This window comes from Salmo trutta, chromosome 13, assembly GCF_901001165.1.
Source record: "Salmo trutta chromosome 13, fSalTru1.1, whole genome shotgun sequence".
Lineage (NCBI taxonomy): Eukaryota > Metazoa > Chordata > Actinopteri > Salmoniformes > Salmonidae > Salmo > Salmo trutta.
In genome coordinates this window covers 72,859,905-72,875,518 of record NC_042969.1, presented here as the reverse complement: position 1 = coordinate 72,875,518, position 15,614 = coordinate 72,859,905, and the positions used below count along the sequence as shown (strand labels likewise).

The following is a 15,614-nucleotide window of genomic DNA, read 5'->3' as shown; positions in this document are numbered from 1 at the left end:
CCATCAGAACCCAAAATATAATATAAAATATTTTGATATCATCGATGGTCAGTCCTGCATTCTGTCTGTGCATTTGAGTGGTCACATTTCCCCAGCCCCATTCCTCAGCTTTTTACTAAAACAAGGGTGGAGAATACACTTTGTTATTGTTTCAACTGCTGATTACCACTATAAGGTATGCTTGTCTTGCAATATGACATTTATTAGCCTAGCTATATTTTGCAGAAATTGATATCTGAAGTTGGATATCATAAGTCAAAATTGCTCTTGATTACAAAACTCACATCTGCCCACAGAAATGGCTTAATACAAGTTGGGACCGAAAACAAAATTCAAACCGTTAGAACTAATAGACAGATAATGAATATTTAAAGATCACTTAGCTCGAAATGTTTCAATAACCACAGATTTGTCAGCAGCAGGTAAAATGGCTCAGTTGGACCCCGAAATACAAGGACAAGTGGTTTAATTCACCACCTTGTGTCCCAGCATGACTGAGCTGTGGGTACCATAAAATAGTAGGCTCATCATTGAAAAGTGTGTAAGCTATGTCATTTGAAATGATACAACCCACTTGTGGTTAAAAGCTCAGTGTTTTTGGAGTGCTCCGGCGCTGGCTGATTGGGGCCTAATTAGAGTGCTTTGTTAATGCCAGGTAGTGTCAGGTGCTAACGAGGAGTTGATTGGAGTGTGCGAGCCCGGGAGAGATGATTGGAATGCCTGCCTTGCAGCTCAAAGTTAAATGCTGCTCAGTGCAGAGCGACATATGACAGTGAAGTTGCTTCAGTGACAAATGAAATGTAATTGGTGAGGAGCAACATGAGTGGCCTCAGGGAAAGGTCTGCCTCGGTCGCAGAAAACCTCCAATCAAGTGATGAAGGCTTAGCAGAGGGGTGCTATGCTATGAGGAGGGGTTGATTAAATTATTTATAAGGATTTCATAGATTTTAGGTTGGGGTGATTCTCTAAGCGCTCGATTCAATCAGTATCACCGAAGTTTAGCAAATTTAAAGGCAATGTCCCGACGTTCGCGGAGACTGCATTCATGGTAAACGCTGCACAAGTCGGCTCAATCTGAAATTACCTTTCAGGTGCGCTATAGCGCTAAACTTCGGCAATACAGATTGAATCGAGTCCTAATACTTTATGGCACAGTGCACTACAAAATCACTTCAGAGCCGCTCCTTCCAATGCAGACCTGTCAAGAAGCAGAGACAACAAAGGTTTAAGCTAGGTAAAATGCGTACTTAAAGAGTTCACCCAAAATACAAATTAACACATTGGTTTCCTTACCCTGTAAGCAGTCTATGGACAAGGTGTAACATCAATCCGTGCCTTGGTTTTATTTCACTGCCACTGTTTACAAATGCTAACATTTTGGCATTTGTGGCACAAATTCCATTCAAGTCATGGCACTGATATTAGCATTTTTCGCGCATCATGTCCAAATCATCCGAAAATCTGAAATTGATTGTGAAGCTCAATAAAGTCACATAGATGATTTGAACATCATGTGCAAAACATGATAATATACAGTGCATTCGGAAAGTATTCCTCTTGACTTTTTCCATATTTTGTCACGTTAAAGCCTTATTCTAAAATGTATTAAATAAAATTGATTCCTCATTAATCTACACACAATGCCCCATAACAACGAAGCAAAAACAGGTTTAAAAAAAAAAACGAAATACCTTATTTACATAAGTATTCAGACCCTTTGCTATGACACTCGAAATTGAGCTCAGGTGAATCCTGTTTCCATTGATCATCTTTGAGATGTTTCTACAACTTGATTGGAGTCCACCCGTGGAAAATTAAATTGATTGGACATAATTTGGAAAGGCACACACCTGTCTCAGGTCCCACAGTTGACAGAGCATGTCAGAGCAAAAACCAAGCCATGAGGTCGAAGGAATTGTCCATGGAGCTCAGAGACAGGATTGTGTCGAGGCACAGATCTGAAGAAGGGTACCAAAAGAATTCTGCAGCATTGAAGGTCCCCAAGAACACAGTGGCCTCTATCATTCTTAAATGGAAGAAGTTTGGAACCACTGAGACTCTTCCTTGAGCTGACCGCCCGGCCAAACTGAGTAATCGGAGGAGAAGGGCCTTGGTCAGGGAGGTGACCAAGAACCCGATGGTCACTCTGACAGAGCTCCAGAGTTCCTCTGTGGAGATGGGAGAACCTTCCAGAAGGACAACCATCTCTGCAGCACTCCACCAATCAGGCCTTTATGGTAGAGTGGCCAGACAGAAGCCACTCCTCAGTAAAAGGCACATGACAGCCCGCTAGGAGTTTGCCAAAAGGCACCTAAAGACTCTCAGACCATGAGAAACAAGATTCTTTCGTCTGATGAAACCAAGATTTAACTCTTTGGCCTGAATGCCAATTGTCACGTCTGGAGGAAACCTGGCACTCTCCCTACGGTGAAGCGTGGTGGTAGATTCATGCTATGGGGATGGTTTTGAGCGGCAGGGACTGAGAGACTAGTCAGGATCAAAACAAAGATGAACGGCGCAAAGTACAGAGAGATCCTTGATGAAAACCTGCTCCAGAGCGCTCAGGACCTCAGACTGGGGCGACGGTTCACCTTCCAACAGGACAATGACCCTGAGCGCAGAGCCAAGACAATGCAGAAATGGCTTCAGGACAAGTCTCTGAATGTCCTTGAGTGGCTCGGCCAGAGCCCGGACTTGAACCCGGTAGATCATCTCTGGAGAGACCTGAAAATAGTTGTGCAGCGACGCTCCCCATCCAACCTGACAGAGCTTGAGAGGATCTGTAGAGAAGAAAAATTAGCAAACATTACTAAAAACCTGCTTTTGCTTTGTCATTATGGGGTATTGTGTGTAGATTGATGAGAGAAAAAAACAATTTAATACATTTGGAAAAAGTCAAAGGGTCTGAATACTTTCCGAATGCACTGTAGTAACAAGACATAAATGGGATTTGTGCCACATTAGCAAGTGCCAGGGAAACTAAACCAAAGCATGGATTGCTGGCATACCTTGTCCATAGACTGCTTATAAGGTAAGGAAACCAACGTCATTTTGTAATTTGGGTGAACAATCCCTTTAAAGTGTTGTATTTAGGAGGATATCAGTGTTGAAACTCACCAATTATGAGAGCCTGTGTCAGACGATGCAGGCCAACTGTTCATCATAGAGGCAGCTTAGCCTTAGGAAGAAAGAACCAGAGGACTGGAGTGATTTCAGCCTTCATACACAAACACAACTGCAGACCTCTAGACCTGGAACAGTTGAGTCTTAAATGTACACCAGAGATCTCTGGGCTCACCAAATGAGTCCTCAGGAGACCACCCTCGACACCTGCAGTCATTTTTCAAACATTTTAATTGGCTCTCCTCCGTCAGCTGATGCCCCGTGTCAGAGCTTGGATGCTCAGCGCTCTGAATCAAAGGTCCAGGTCTACAGTGAACCTCATTTTGGCACACAGCATAAGTAATCTTTTAGGGGGGAGGTAATCAAACGAACATTACCTATACTTTCCACACTACTAAGCCGAACTGAGCCGTACTTGGCTGACTTGGTTAGAAATCCACCATAGTTGCTGGAACAGTGCTGGAAAGGACAAAAATGATAGGACAGACACGAATCATACCATATCGTTTTTATTTGTCTGGATGATTAAGTCGTAAACCACAAGCCCATTATCCCTGCCATCATGAGTGACCACCAATGTAAGTGGTCTTCTTTCCTGCAGGGCTGGAACTTCAACTCCTGTACCTCAGAATATTGCTCTTCTGGCAGCCAGCCTGCCCTGTGAGTCATGAGTCTGTGTAAGAGTTCTGCAGTTCAGCGTGGGAGGACAGGTGGCGTGACGGTGGAGTGTGTGTGTAAAAGAGAGAGAGCGATTGTGTGTGCGTGAAGTGCTCCCCCTGGCCAAGAGACGAGGGCGAGTGAGTGTGTGAGAATGAAGAGAGGGAGGAAGATGAATTTCCAGACATTTGTAATAGCTGTCACACCTCTGAAGCAATTTCACATTTGAAAATGGGACAGCGGCTCAAATTAAAAATGACACATTTCCGCTGGAAGCACACATTGCATTTTACATTTTCAGGTAAAACAGTTCCTGATTAAGCCCCGTGAGGACAGAAACACTCTCCTTGTGTGTGATGGATATCACTCAGATAGCCATTCTGGATGTGTTGCACCCACTCCCCAGACATTTTGTGAACTCACCTTTGGAGTTGTGAGTTTGAGTCTTGTGGTAGGACATTGGTAGACTTAGCTGTGTGGTTCACAGACAGACAGTCAGACAGACAAGGTAGTGACAGACATTTTGAGCTCAATCCACTAGCAGACAAATGTATTTTCCCAGAGAAAATGACAATAACAGATGATGTGAAATGTTTTGATAAATGAGATGGGTTCCAATAAGGACTTGAGGAATTGATTGATTTATTTATGTAGCCCATCCCTCTCCTCTTCATGATTGTATCCATTACAGAAGTCTCAAGCTCATATCTTGAAATAAAACTTGAGGAAAAAACATATGAAGTGTCGCCTGACTTAATTCCCTTACCTGATAGAGCCTCAAGATTCGTGTCAAAACATGTAATTCAACTCCACAGTCTATAGAGTCAGGTGTGTACAAGTACGTACAGTATGTTCATTTATACCTTTAATGCAAACACTTGTTTCATAACCACTCTATCGGTTTCAGCCATATGTCAATTTATGGACACTATATATACAAAAGTATGTGGGGACATGACTTCAAATTAGTGGATTTGGTTATTTCACCCATACCCGTTGCTGACAGGTGTATAGAATCGAGCACACAGCCATGCAATCTCCATAGAAAATTTGCAGTAGAATGGTCTTACTGAAGAGCTCAGTGACTTTCAACGTGGCACCGTCATAGGATGCCACCTTTCCAACAAGTCAGTTCGTCAAATTTCTGCCCTGCTAGAGCTGCCCCGGTCAACTATAAGTGCTGTTATAGTGAAGTGGAAATGTCAAGGAGCAACAACAGCTCAGCCCAGCCGCGAAGTGGTAGGCCACACAAGCACACAGAACGGGACTGGCGAGTGCTGAAGTGCGTAAAAATCATCTGTCCTCCGTTGCAACCCTCACTACAGAGTTCCAAACTGCCTCTGGAAGCAACGTCAGCAATTGTTCGTCGGGAGCTTCATGAAATGGGTTTCCATGGCTGAACAGCCACGTGTGGGCTGGAGTGGTGTAAGGCTCGCCGCCACTGAACTCTGGAGCAGTGGAAACGTGTTCTCTGTAGTGATGAATCACGCTTCCCCATCTGGCAGTCCGATGGACGAATGTGGGTTTGGCGGATGCCAGGAGAAAGCTACCTGCCCCAATGCATAGTGCTAACTGTAAAATTTGGTGGATGAGGAATAATGGTCTGGGCTAAGCCCCTTAGTTCAAGGGAAGGGAAATCTTAACACCGCAGCATACAATGACATTCTAGACGATTCTGTGATTCCAACTTTGTGGAAACAGTTTGTGGAAAGCCCTTTCCTGTTTCAGCACAACGTGAGGTCCATACAGAAATAGTTTGTCGAGATTGCTGTGGAAGAACTTGACTGGCCTGCACAGAGCCCTGACTTTAACCCCATCGAACACCTTTGGGATGAATTGGAACGCCGACTGCGAGCCAGGCCTAATCGCCCAACATCAGTGCCCGACCTCAATAATGCTCTTGTGGCTGAATGGAAGTAAGTCCCCACATCAATGTTCCAACATCTAGTGGAAAGCCTTCCCAGAAGTGTGGAGGCTGTTATAGCAGCAAAGGGGGGACCAACTCCATATTAATGCCCCTGATTTTGGAATGAGATGTTCGACGAGCAGGTGTCCACATACTTTTAGTCATTTTGTTGCATATTTTAACATCTGGTAATGGTAACTTCATCATTTCCTTAGAATGGTAATAAATGCACAGAGAATAAATTATGATAAAAAAATGAATAATTGTATTTTATCATTTCTTCCATGAACATCTGTCTTTTCGGGATGGGAATGGAAGTGTACCACAGAATAAAAATACACACACTATAGGCCATTATATTCAACTTTGTGCATTTTTATTTTGTTGCATCTTCTGGCATACATTCTTTTGCAAATATAACTCAATGTTTAATCCCACACCAATTCAACTTTAAACAATATTCCATTTAAAATAAAAACAATGAGTGAAATGGTTCAAAACAGTTTATTTACATTTTTTCCAGACAAACACATCGATTTCTGCACCACAGTAGAGCATGGAAACCTTTCACAAACAAGTTTTATTATTATAATTATTTGAAAATACAAATATAAAATTATACTTTCCACATCTGAGATGTGAGAGACCCCCATCCACTTTATTATATTTTACAACAGGGCTTGAGCAAGCCATACAAGAAGACCTGAAAGATGCTTTCAGACGTCAGTCCTATCAGTCAGCTCTCGCGGGAAAAAGTCTGTTAACATTAAAACATGGGCAAGTGTTAGGAATGGGCAAGTGTTAGGAATGGGCAAGTGTTAGGAATGGGCAAGGCAATCAGAGGTCGAACCCAAGAGGGAGCATGAGAGAAGAAAAAACTCTGCTAAGGTCAGGTCAAATGTACAGTAAGACGAATGTCCACAGAGATGCACAGGACTTTTAATGACTGTACCGCTTCCCTAAACCCACTGTACCCACCCACACACACACTCTCTGCTCTAGCAGTGGCCCATGCCATGGTACTCACTAACCGCCAATTTCCCGTTTGAAATAATTGTATAGTATGCTTTACTCTAAAGTATCAGTCACAGCTTCTACAGCCCATGTTTTACAGTCCAACCATGTTGCATCATGGGAAAACATCATAATAATGTTATGTGCGACACAAACATAATACAAACAGTGTTGCCTACGTAAACATTTCAGACAGCAGGGAGTTAATTTAATCTGAAATGAGGGTTCAGCCTCAACAAATAGTCATACACAATAATATATCCTTAACTAACATGCATATACATTATTTACCTGTTATTACAGTAGGTATGTGTGCGTTGTGTGTCTGTTAATTCAGTGATGGGATGTTTGTTTGGCCATTGCCTAGCACTTGCCTCAAGATTCACGTTTAAATGGTTACGGTAGTACGCTCCCAGTATATCATCCAACACCTTCCAGGTCTTTTATATATATATATATATATATATTTAGTTTCGTTTTTTTACCAACAATTATCCAATGATTAAGTAGTCTAGCAAGATGTGTAACATTCATCAGCTGTAAACTGCTGTCCATGTGAAGGAAAAGTATAGCAACTACAGAGCCATGCTACCTTAAAGTCCAAGCTGTGAAATCACTTTTAAAATGTTTTAGTAACTAATAGAGATGGTATCAACTATTTTCAATGGACAGCCAGCCAACTTTTACTCTAATCAAATGGTAAATCAGGTATAGTGATATTGGTAGAGGGACATTTAAAACAGAGATAGCTTCTTGCAATGTATCACAGAGCATTACACTTGCTCTCAGTGGGTACATTCTGCTGCAATAATGTCACGTTTACCAACAGGTTTTGACATTTTGGCTCGGTCTTCATGAGAACGATGCATACATCCTATCCTACCTCAACTCTCTGTGGTTCTATGAATTGCTTAAATTAGATATGTCCTATAGGTATCATTTCAATAAGCCCTTCATATAACAACTCATCAATAGCTTTTGCACTGTCTTGTTTTCCTTTGCAGGAGGGTCTTAAAGATTAAGTTATTGCACAGTGCAAATGTCTATACTAACAAGCAGGCTACCATCTGAATGAGAACACTTTAAATGAAGACTAAGCACTTGAGAGCAGGAGTATTAATTCATCTACAATGTAAATGTTTCATGATACCCTGGCTTTGATTAAAGTAAAAATCTGGTTCCAATGGTTCAAGAGTACAAAAATAATTCACTACATTCTCAAATGTTGATAATGAACTCAAACTAAAGTATTAATTAATATGAATTAATAATTAATTAAGTAGACACCGAAAATAAAATAAACTGTATCCAAAAATAGTAGTGCCAGGGGCCACTGGGATATTGTTTAAGAGTACAAACATCAAAACGAGTTTAGATTAATTATATCTATAATAGTTATTGTTATTATGACCATTATTATCATTAATCTGTTATGTAATAAAATCCATTATGCTCAATCATAATTATAGCTTGTGTCCCTCTTGTGAAATAATAACAAATAAAACGGTTTTGCATATCTAGTATTAGCTTTTAAGGTAGTATGGCACACCCATTTTTTTTAAACATTCAAGGGTGGGGATCCAATCAATGCCTTGTTTACGATTCGGTCTTACAGCAATTTTTTATTTAAATGTCCTCAATGATTGCTTTGGTTAGTTGAAACCATGTGAGATCAGTACAACTGAAAATAAATAGACAAATGATATTGAAACTAATGTCAGCTTTTCTTTTTTTAAATATGGTAATTAAGAGAAAGTTCTATCCTTACTGGTCCTACATCTTCTAATAGCTACATCTACATCTTAACTACATAACATCTACCACTAACACTAGAAGAGAGAGACAGAGAAAGAGTGAGACATCGGGAGAGTGAGAGACGGAGAGGAGGAAAGAGAGATCAACAAATAAGTGTATAAACCACTACATTGGCATCAAAGACAGCACTCTTACAAGGTCATTTGCAGTTTACTTTTTTCACATATTACTGAAATACATTGATGATCAACATAAGATTACTGTATAAGGTGACAGGGAATGGAGAAAAAACCGGATGGATGTACAGTACATTCTAATATTGTTAGTATAATAATTATTATTAATATAATCATTAACAACCACAAAAATATTTATACAAATCCTTCTGATTAAAAATGTAAATCATTCAAGGGAACATACTTGTTTCTCTTTTTTGAATTGGTAATATACATGTTATTTTTTTATTTATTTTATTTTTTATTATTACTTAAACAAGTCCCCATTTTATTTGAAAAGAATCCAGCATTCTGCTTCCCCTGGTTGTTGAGTGAAATGAGACAAACAAAATCTGCACAGCATATACATTAATCCAATCCTTTCTTCAAATATCATTTGAAACTTTTATAGAGGAACCATTTCTCCATCTCAACAAACCAGTCCCTACAGGAAATGACTGTGGTGACTACGGTTACTTGGCTAGGTCAAAATGCTCCAATCTATGGATTATGTATGGATTATTTCGTATTTTTAGGAAAATAAATGCCCTTCGGGCAGAAAAACGTTTTCCAATTGCAACAGCCAAGATGTCTAATCTCTAATGGGGATAAAAAGTTATTCTTAAAAAACAATCCTTCATGTATCATCTTATCAAGACCATTTTAAATATCCAACACTTGAAATGTGCAAATAGAATATGGTCACTTTCCTTCTTTGTCACAGTGCAACAACTTCTTCTCATAATCCATTCATAATTTCAATCTGTTTAAGCCTCAAATAAATAAATTTGTAATCTCTTCTAAGACAACACTCACAGGACTGAGGTAATGATAGATGTTTGCCTTCCTAATCAGTTCAAGAAAACATTCCAATAAATTGACGTAAAATGTATCTGACTGAAATATTGCCTGTCACATTGAAAATAGGTGCTCTGTTCAAAATGGATAAATAGCATTAATAAGAAAAACAAAAAATGAAGATAATCATAACAACAAAATGTAACATCAACACATGCAGATTGGTATGAATTGTCTCTGGACACTAGTATTCAACATCTGGTATTTTCAAACTAAAAGTGTGCTTTGGATTTGTAATATGTCATTTTTTTTTATATAGTATTGACTTCAAAAATCTCAGTGACAGATACAGTAAGTAGCTTTTCACTTGCGAGTGTCTAGAAGAAGTTGAGCCGGTGTCCTCTTTGAGAGACATTGTGTAGCAATGTCCAGTGTTAACCTTCTGTCATATTTTAGAAGCTGTGCACTTTTGAGCTCACCATGTAGACACAACAGTAGGCTGGTATGACATTAGCACAGTAAGAAAGACAACAGTATTTACAGAGCAAGCCAACAGTGTTCTTGTAGGATCGAGTGGGGTTATCATGGCATTTTGTGCTACAAATGGATTATGATACGATTTAAGAGCATTAAATGTCCTTGTCTGACAGTTGCGCTCTTACACAGTACAACCTTTTATGATGAACCATCACAAAAATATGGTTCTCTCTGAAACTATTATTTATATGCAGTGACTTGAATAATATTTACAGCTATATATTTTTTTCTTAAAATCTGAATTCACAAAGTATTAAAAGGAAAGGTTTTCTTTTTTCCTGACAACAAAAAAAATTGTAAAAAAGGACTGTGAAAATATTGTAGTCCTCTTATTGCCCAAAATAGGTAATTAACAACATTAAAATAAACAAAAAAAGCTAGAAGATTTATTAGTTACACTCTATTTTTTTATTTAATTAACACCACCTTTCTTCAAGCCTCATCAGTTCATGTCAGTTTTCTTGTAAAGTGCATTCGTAAAGTATTCAGACCCCTTGACTTTTTCCAAATGCTGTTACGTTACAGCCTTATTCTAAAAATGATGAAATACCCCATAATGACCAAGAAAAAACGTTTTTAGACATTTTTGCAAATGTATAAAAAATAAAATACCTTATTTACAATAGTATTCAGACCCTTTGCTTTGAGACTCAAGTACATCTTGTTTCCATTGATCATCCTTGAGATGTTTCTACAACTTGATTGGAGTCCACCTGTGGTAAATTCAATTGAATGGACATGATTTGGAAAGGCACACATCTGTCTATATAAGGTCCCACAGTTGACAGTGCATGTCAGAGCAAAAACCAAGCCATGAGGTTGAAGGAATTGTCCATAGAGCACCGAGACAGGATTGTGTCGAGGCACAGATCTGGGGAAGGGTACCAAAAAATGTCTGCAGCATTGAAGGTCCCCAAGAACACAGTGGCCTCTATCATTCTTAAATGGAAGAAGTTTGGAACCACCAAGACCCTTCCTAGAGCTGGCCGCCCAGCCAAACTGAGCAATCGGGGAAGGGCCTTGGTCATGGAACCAAGAACCTGATGGTCGCTCTGACAGACTAGTCAGGATCGAGGGAAAATGAATGTAGCAAAGTACAGAGATCCTTCATGACAACATGCTCTAGAACACTCAGGACCTCAGACTGGGGCGAAGGTTCACCTTCCAACAGGACAATGACCCTAAGCACACAGCCAAGACAACGCAGGAGTGGCTTCGGGACAAGTCTCTGAATGTCCTTGAGTGGCCCAGCCAGAGCCCGGACATGAACCTGATCGAACATCTCTGGAGAGAACTGAAAATAGCTGTGCAGCGACACTCCCTATTCAACCTGACAGAGCTTGAGAGGATCTGCTGAGAAGAATGGGAGAAACTCAACAAATACAGGTTTGCCAAGTTTGTAGCGTCATACCCAAGAAGACTCGATGCTGTAATCGCTGCCAAACGTGTTTCACCAAAGTACTGAGTAAAGGGTCTGAATACTTATGTAAATATGATAGATGTATTTTATTTGTAATACATTTGCAAAAAATTCTAAAAACCTGTTTTTGCTTTGTCATTATGGGGTAATGTGTTTAGATTGATGAGGGGAAAAAACAATGTAATACATTTTAGAATAAGGCTGTAACGTAACAAAATGTGCAAAAAGTGAATTGGACTGAATACTTTCCGAATGCACTGTATGTGCAAACTGACACCTGAAATGTTTTCCATTACCAAGGATGAAAACAAACCATAGCAACATGGCAATCTATTTTTTTTAAATAAAACATGAAATAAGACAGTTTACATAAATAGTTAGTCATTTAACATAGTATCCGATATTTGTGTATTTTTGATCCTAAGTAAAAAATATAATGAATCTTCCTTATTAATTTGAAGACTACATTGAAAAGAAAGAAAATAAACGAAATCGATTTAAAAAAAGGAACATTTAAAGGTAAAAACACCTAAATCCAACACAAAGTTACTGGGTTACAGTTGGATATTATGGATGTGAACACCAGGTTTGGATTATAGTACAGCAGATTGTAGTTTCTTTTTCTGAGATGATTTTGACATTTTCTTCAGTTCTTCTTCACGTGGTGCCACCTCCACTCTTCTCCTGTGGGTTGATGCTGTAGTGCTTGGTGTTGGATGGCATCACCTGTTCACATAGCCAGTTAAAAACTCCGCCCGGTCTTCCCCGGGCCTCCTGAAATACTCTGCTGGAATGGGAAACGGAGACATTCAAAGCCAGTAGTTAAAACCAAAAGCTCCCCCTTCTCTGTAACACTGATACAGTATGTCATGTCTGACAGCTTTTCCCCTCAACTGCCAATATTTTCTTCTGTGCCATTGTATCTCTTCATTTTACATTTCTCTTGATTCTAAAACATTTGATTGATGGTAGAACCAATTTTACAGAGGTTTGAATTGGTTGAAGCAGCAGATGGTCCAACCTGAATCATCTCAAACCCAGGCTCTGCTGGGGAGAGAGAGCAGAACGACTGCTACATCCCATGGGAGCTTTTTCACTGCCAGAAAGATGGATGGCACTAGCCTGGAATCCAAACTCAATTATCCTGCTTCACTTCAAGAAAGGATTCCAGGCTAGGATGGTCATGGCAGTGAGACACCAGCCCAGACACAACATACGGTACCAGTAGTATCTCTGCAACCACACGACACAGAGCTTTATGGAAGAGGGGCAGCAGGCATGGACAGGACATCACTCCTAGCATGCACAGAGACAAGCAGTACCGCCCAGCTACCAGTTAGATGAGGGGTTTGTTTTTTTAAAGCAGGTTTACAGAAAACTGCACTTCACTCTGTTGCTTTCTCTGATGGCTTCCACTGTGCTGTGTGGTGCTGTGCTTTTATATACACTAGCAGTGCATTTCAACAACAAATGTACACCCACTGCCTCCCAGGCCCATGGTGATCAGACAAAAATACATACGGTGAAAACTAGAGAAACTGATGACTACATCTGTCGCGTCATTCCATTTCACAGCAATACACGAAAGGACATATGGTGCTACATAGGGGGCTACATAGGGTGCTACACAGGGTACTACATAGGGGGCTACACAGGGTGCTACATAGGGGCTACACAGGGTGCTACACAGGGTGCTACACAGGGGGCTACACAGGGTGCTACACAGGGTGCTACACAGGGGGCTACACAGGGTGCTACACAGGGGGCTACACAGGGGGCTACACAGGGGGCTACATAGGGTGCTACATAGGCAACACAAGGGTGCTACACAGGGGGCTACATAGGGTGCTACACAGGGTGCTACATAGGGTGCTACACAGGGGGCTACATAGGGGGCTACATAGGGTGCTACACAGGGGGCTACATAGGGGGCTACACAGGGGGCTACATAGGGTGCTACACAGGGTGCTACACAGGGGGCTACACAGGGGGCTACATAGGGTGCTACATGGGCTACACAGGGTGCTACACAGGGGGCTACACAGGGTGCTACACAGGGGGCTACACAGGGGGCTACACAGGGGGCTACACAGGGGTACATAGGGTCCTACATAGGGTGCTACATAGTGGTCACTAGATCAGTGGTGACACCATGCAATCACTTCCACCAGTCTGAAACATCTGTCCAACAGAGGGTTTTATGAATAAGACTCCAGAGGAGAGCTGGACTGGGGTGTCTCTGTCTGGGTTAATCTAACTCCACACAAATCAGAGTGCCTAAGACTGAAACTTGAAGTGGTGTAGAGGACTGTTGCAGCTGGGTTGCTGCAGTGACTAACACTGCCCTAAGGCAAAGATTCTCACTGTAGAGAGACACACTCAGTGTACACACACGCAAGCACGCACACACTCCATTTGTCCCTCTCATACTGTACTCAAACTGCTCACAAATACACTTTATACACACACGTTTTTGCTGATGTGGCTTCTAAATGGCTTCTACACAGTCAGACAATTATGTTTGAAAGTTTGTTTTCATAAAGCTACTCGATAAACAGCGGCGGTGAGGGTAGAGATGCTGTGTTCTCGAGCGGAGGAAATTACCCAAAGCTGAACGAGTGCACAGATCCAGCTCCACCTCACTCACAACTCTATCTCCAGACTCAGACCAGTGTCCATATACTGAACAGTAGCACGGCAAAGAAACCAGAGTCTGTTCCCAGATTGTAAACAGGGTGGTTCGAGCCCTGAATGCTGATTGGCTGAAAGCTGTGGTATATCAGACCGTATACCACAGGTATGACAAAACATTTATTTTTACTGCTCTAATTACGTTGGTAACCAGTTCATAATAGCAATGTTTGTGATATACTGCCAATATACAACGGCTAAGGGCTGTATCCAGGTACTCTGCGTTGCGTCGTGCATAAGAACAGCTGTGGTATATTGGTCATATAGCACACCCCCTCCGGCCTTAATGCTTAAATAGCTAATGCCAACCCACAGCACTAGATATGACTGACTTGGTTATGACTCTTGATTGATTGCTGAATTCCAGTGTAAAGCTAGCTACATTATATAAATCGACAACATAAGAGAAAGCAACAGTGAGGAAAGCAACAGCAAGGTTTGCATAAACCCAGTACACTTTTCTTATGCAGACTACTTTCATCATTTATTTTAACGGAATACATGCTTAGCCTTCTGGAAACAGAGTAACAAAGTGACAGTATTGGGGGAAATAGTGTCGGGGCATTACAAGTTAGAAATGTGCATTTCAACTCTCAGGATGATGTCACAATGGAAAATGACATTCACTTTTTAAAGGGTTTTCAATACACATATACAAATATACAAAATAAGAATGCAGACATGTAAGCAATGTGTAGAAACCCTGTAAAAAGTGTTGTCTTGTTTTTTGAGGGAGAGGAACTAAATCAGACAGAAATAACATGAAAATAGAATAGGTAAAAAAAGAATAAAATATTATATAAATGACATAATACCTCGAATGAGATGGCAACCAACCACCTGTTAGCTTTCAATGGTATCCATTTGTAAAAGCGGTTGCAATCAAGGGGCCCTAAAAGTGTACAGTTAGTACTTGTGTCAATATGCATTTCAGGGAAAAAGGCAAAAAAGAAACCTATTCATGGTGAGTATATTTTAGTCATAGGATGTGCTGCCAGCATGAATGGAAATGTATCTCATTAATTTCCTCAAGTTAGGTTCGTTTTGGCCATCGGAACTGCATTTAGGTCCCATTTCATTTTGAATATGGAAAATGGCCACACAGAGGTGGGTCTCAGGCAGTCCCATTGTGGTGCTGGCAACCTGTCTGTGTCCTAGAGCAGAGCTCTCTTTATAGGCAGCATAAATGAAATCAACCTATTTCTAAAGAGTCGTGGACATGGACACAGAAGAGCATGTTACCGCTGGGGTACTGCTGTGGTACATACTAAGAATACATTTTTTATTTGATAAGAAGCAGTGATTAAAAGCAACTGAATTCTGCAGCAGTGGACAGCAGTGGTAATTGGTATCAGGTCTTATTACAGCAGTTCTCTACATGGTGCATGTAAATAGTTTTTGAAGGTTTTCTGCATTCACCACCAATAAGGATCCATTTTAGCCATTGGGATCATTTGCTCAATGATAAGGGGCTAATGCTTGCTAAAGCAGGAGACTA

General features: G+C 40.7%; 1 protein-coding gene across 1 annotated transcript in view; it reads right to left on the bottom strand.

The window, feature by feature from the left end:
- Positions 1-11,748: 11,748 nt before the first annotated feature.
- The window catches only part of LOC115206486 (RNA-binding protein Musashi homolog 2), a 406,246-nt gene continuing 402,380 nt past the window's right edge, over positions 11,749-15,614 (bottom strand). Inside the window, exons 14-15 of the mRNA XM_029773542.1 lie at positions 14,932-15,008; positions 11,749-12,212 (exon numbers count right to left, since the gene is read on the bottom strand). Coding sequence (XP_029629402.1) covers positions 14,967-15,008 — 42 coding nt within the window. The 3' untranslated portion in view covers positions 11,749-12,212; positions 14,932-14,966. The remainder of the gene's footprint in view (positions 12,213-14,931; positions 15,009-15,614) is intronic.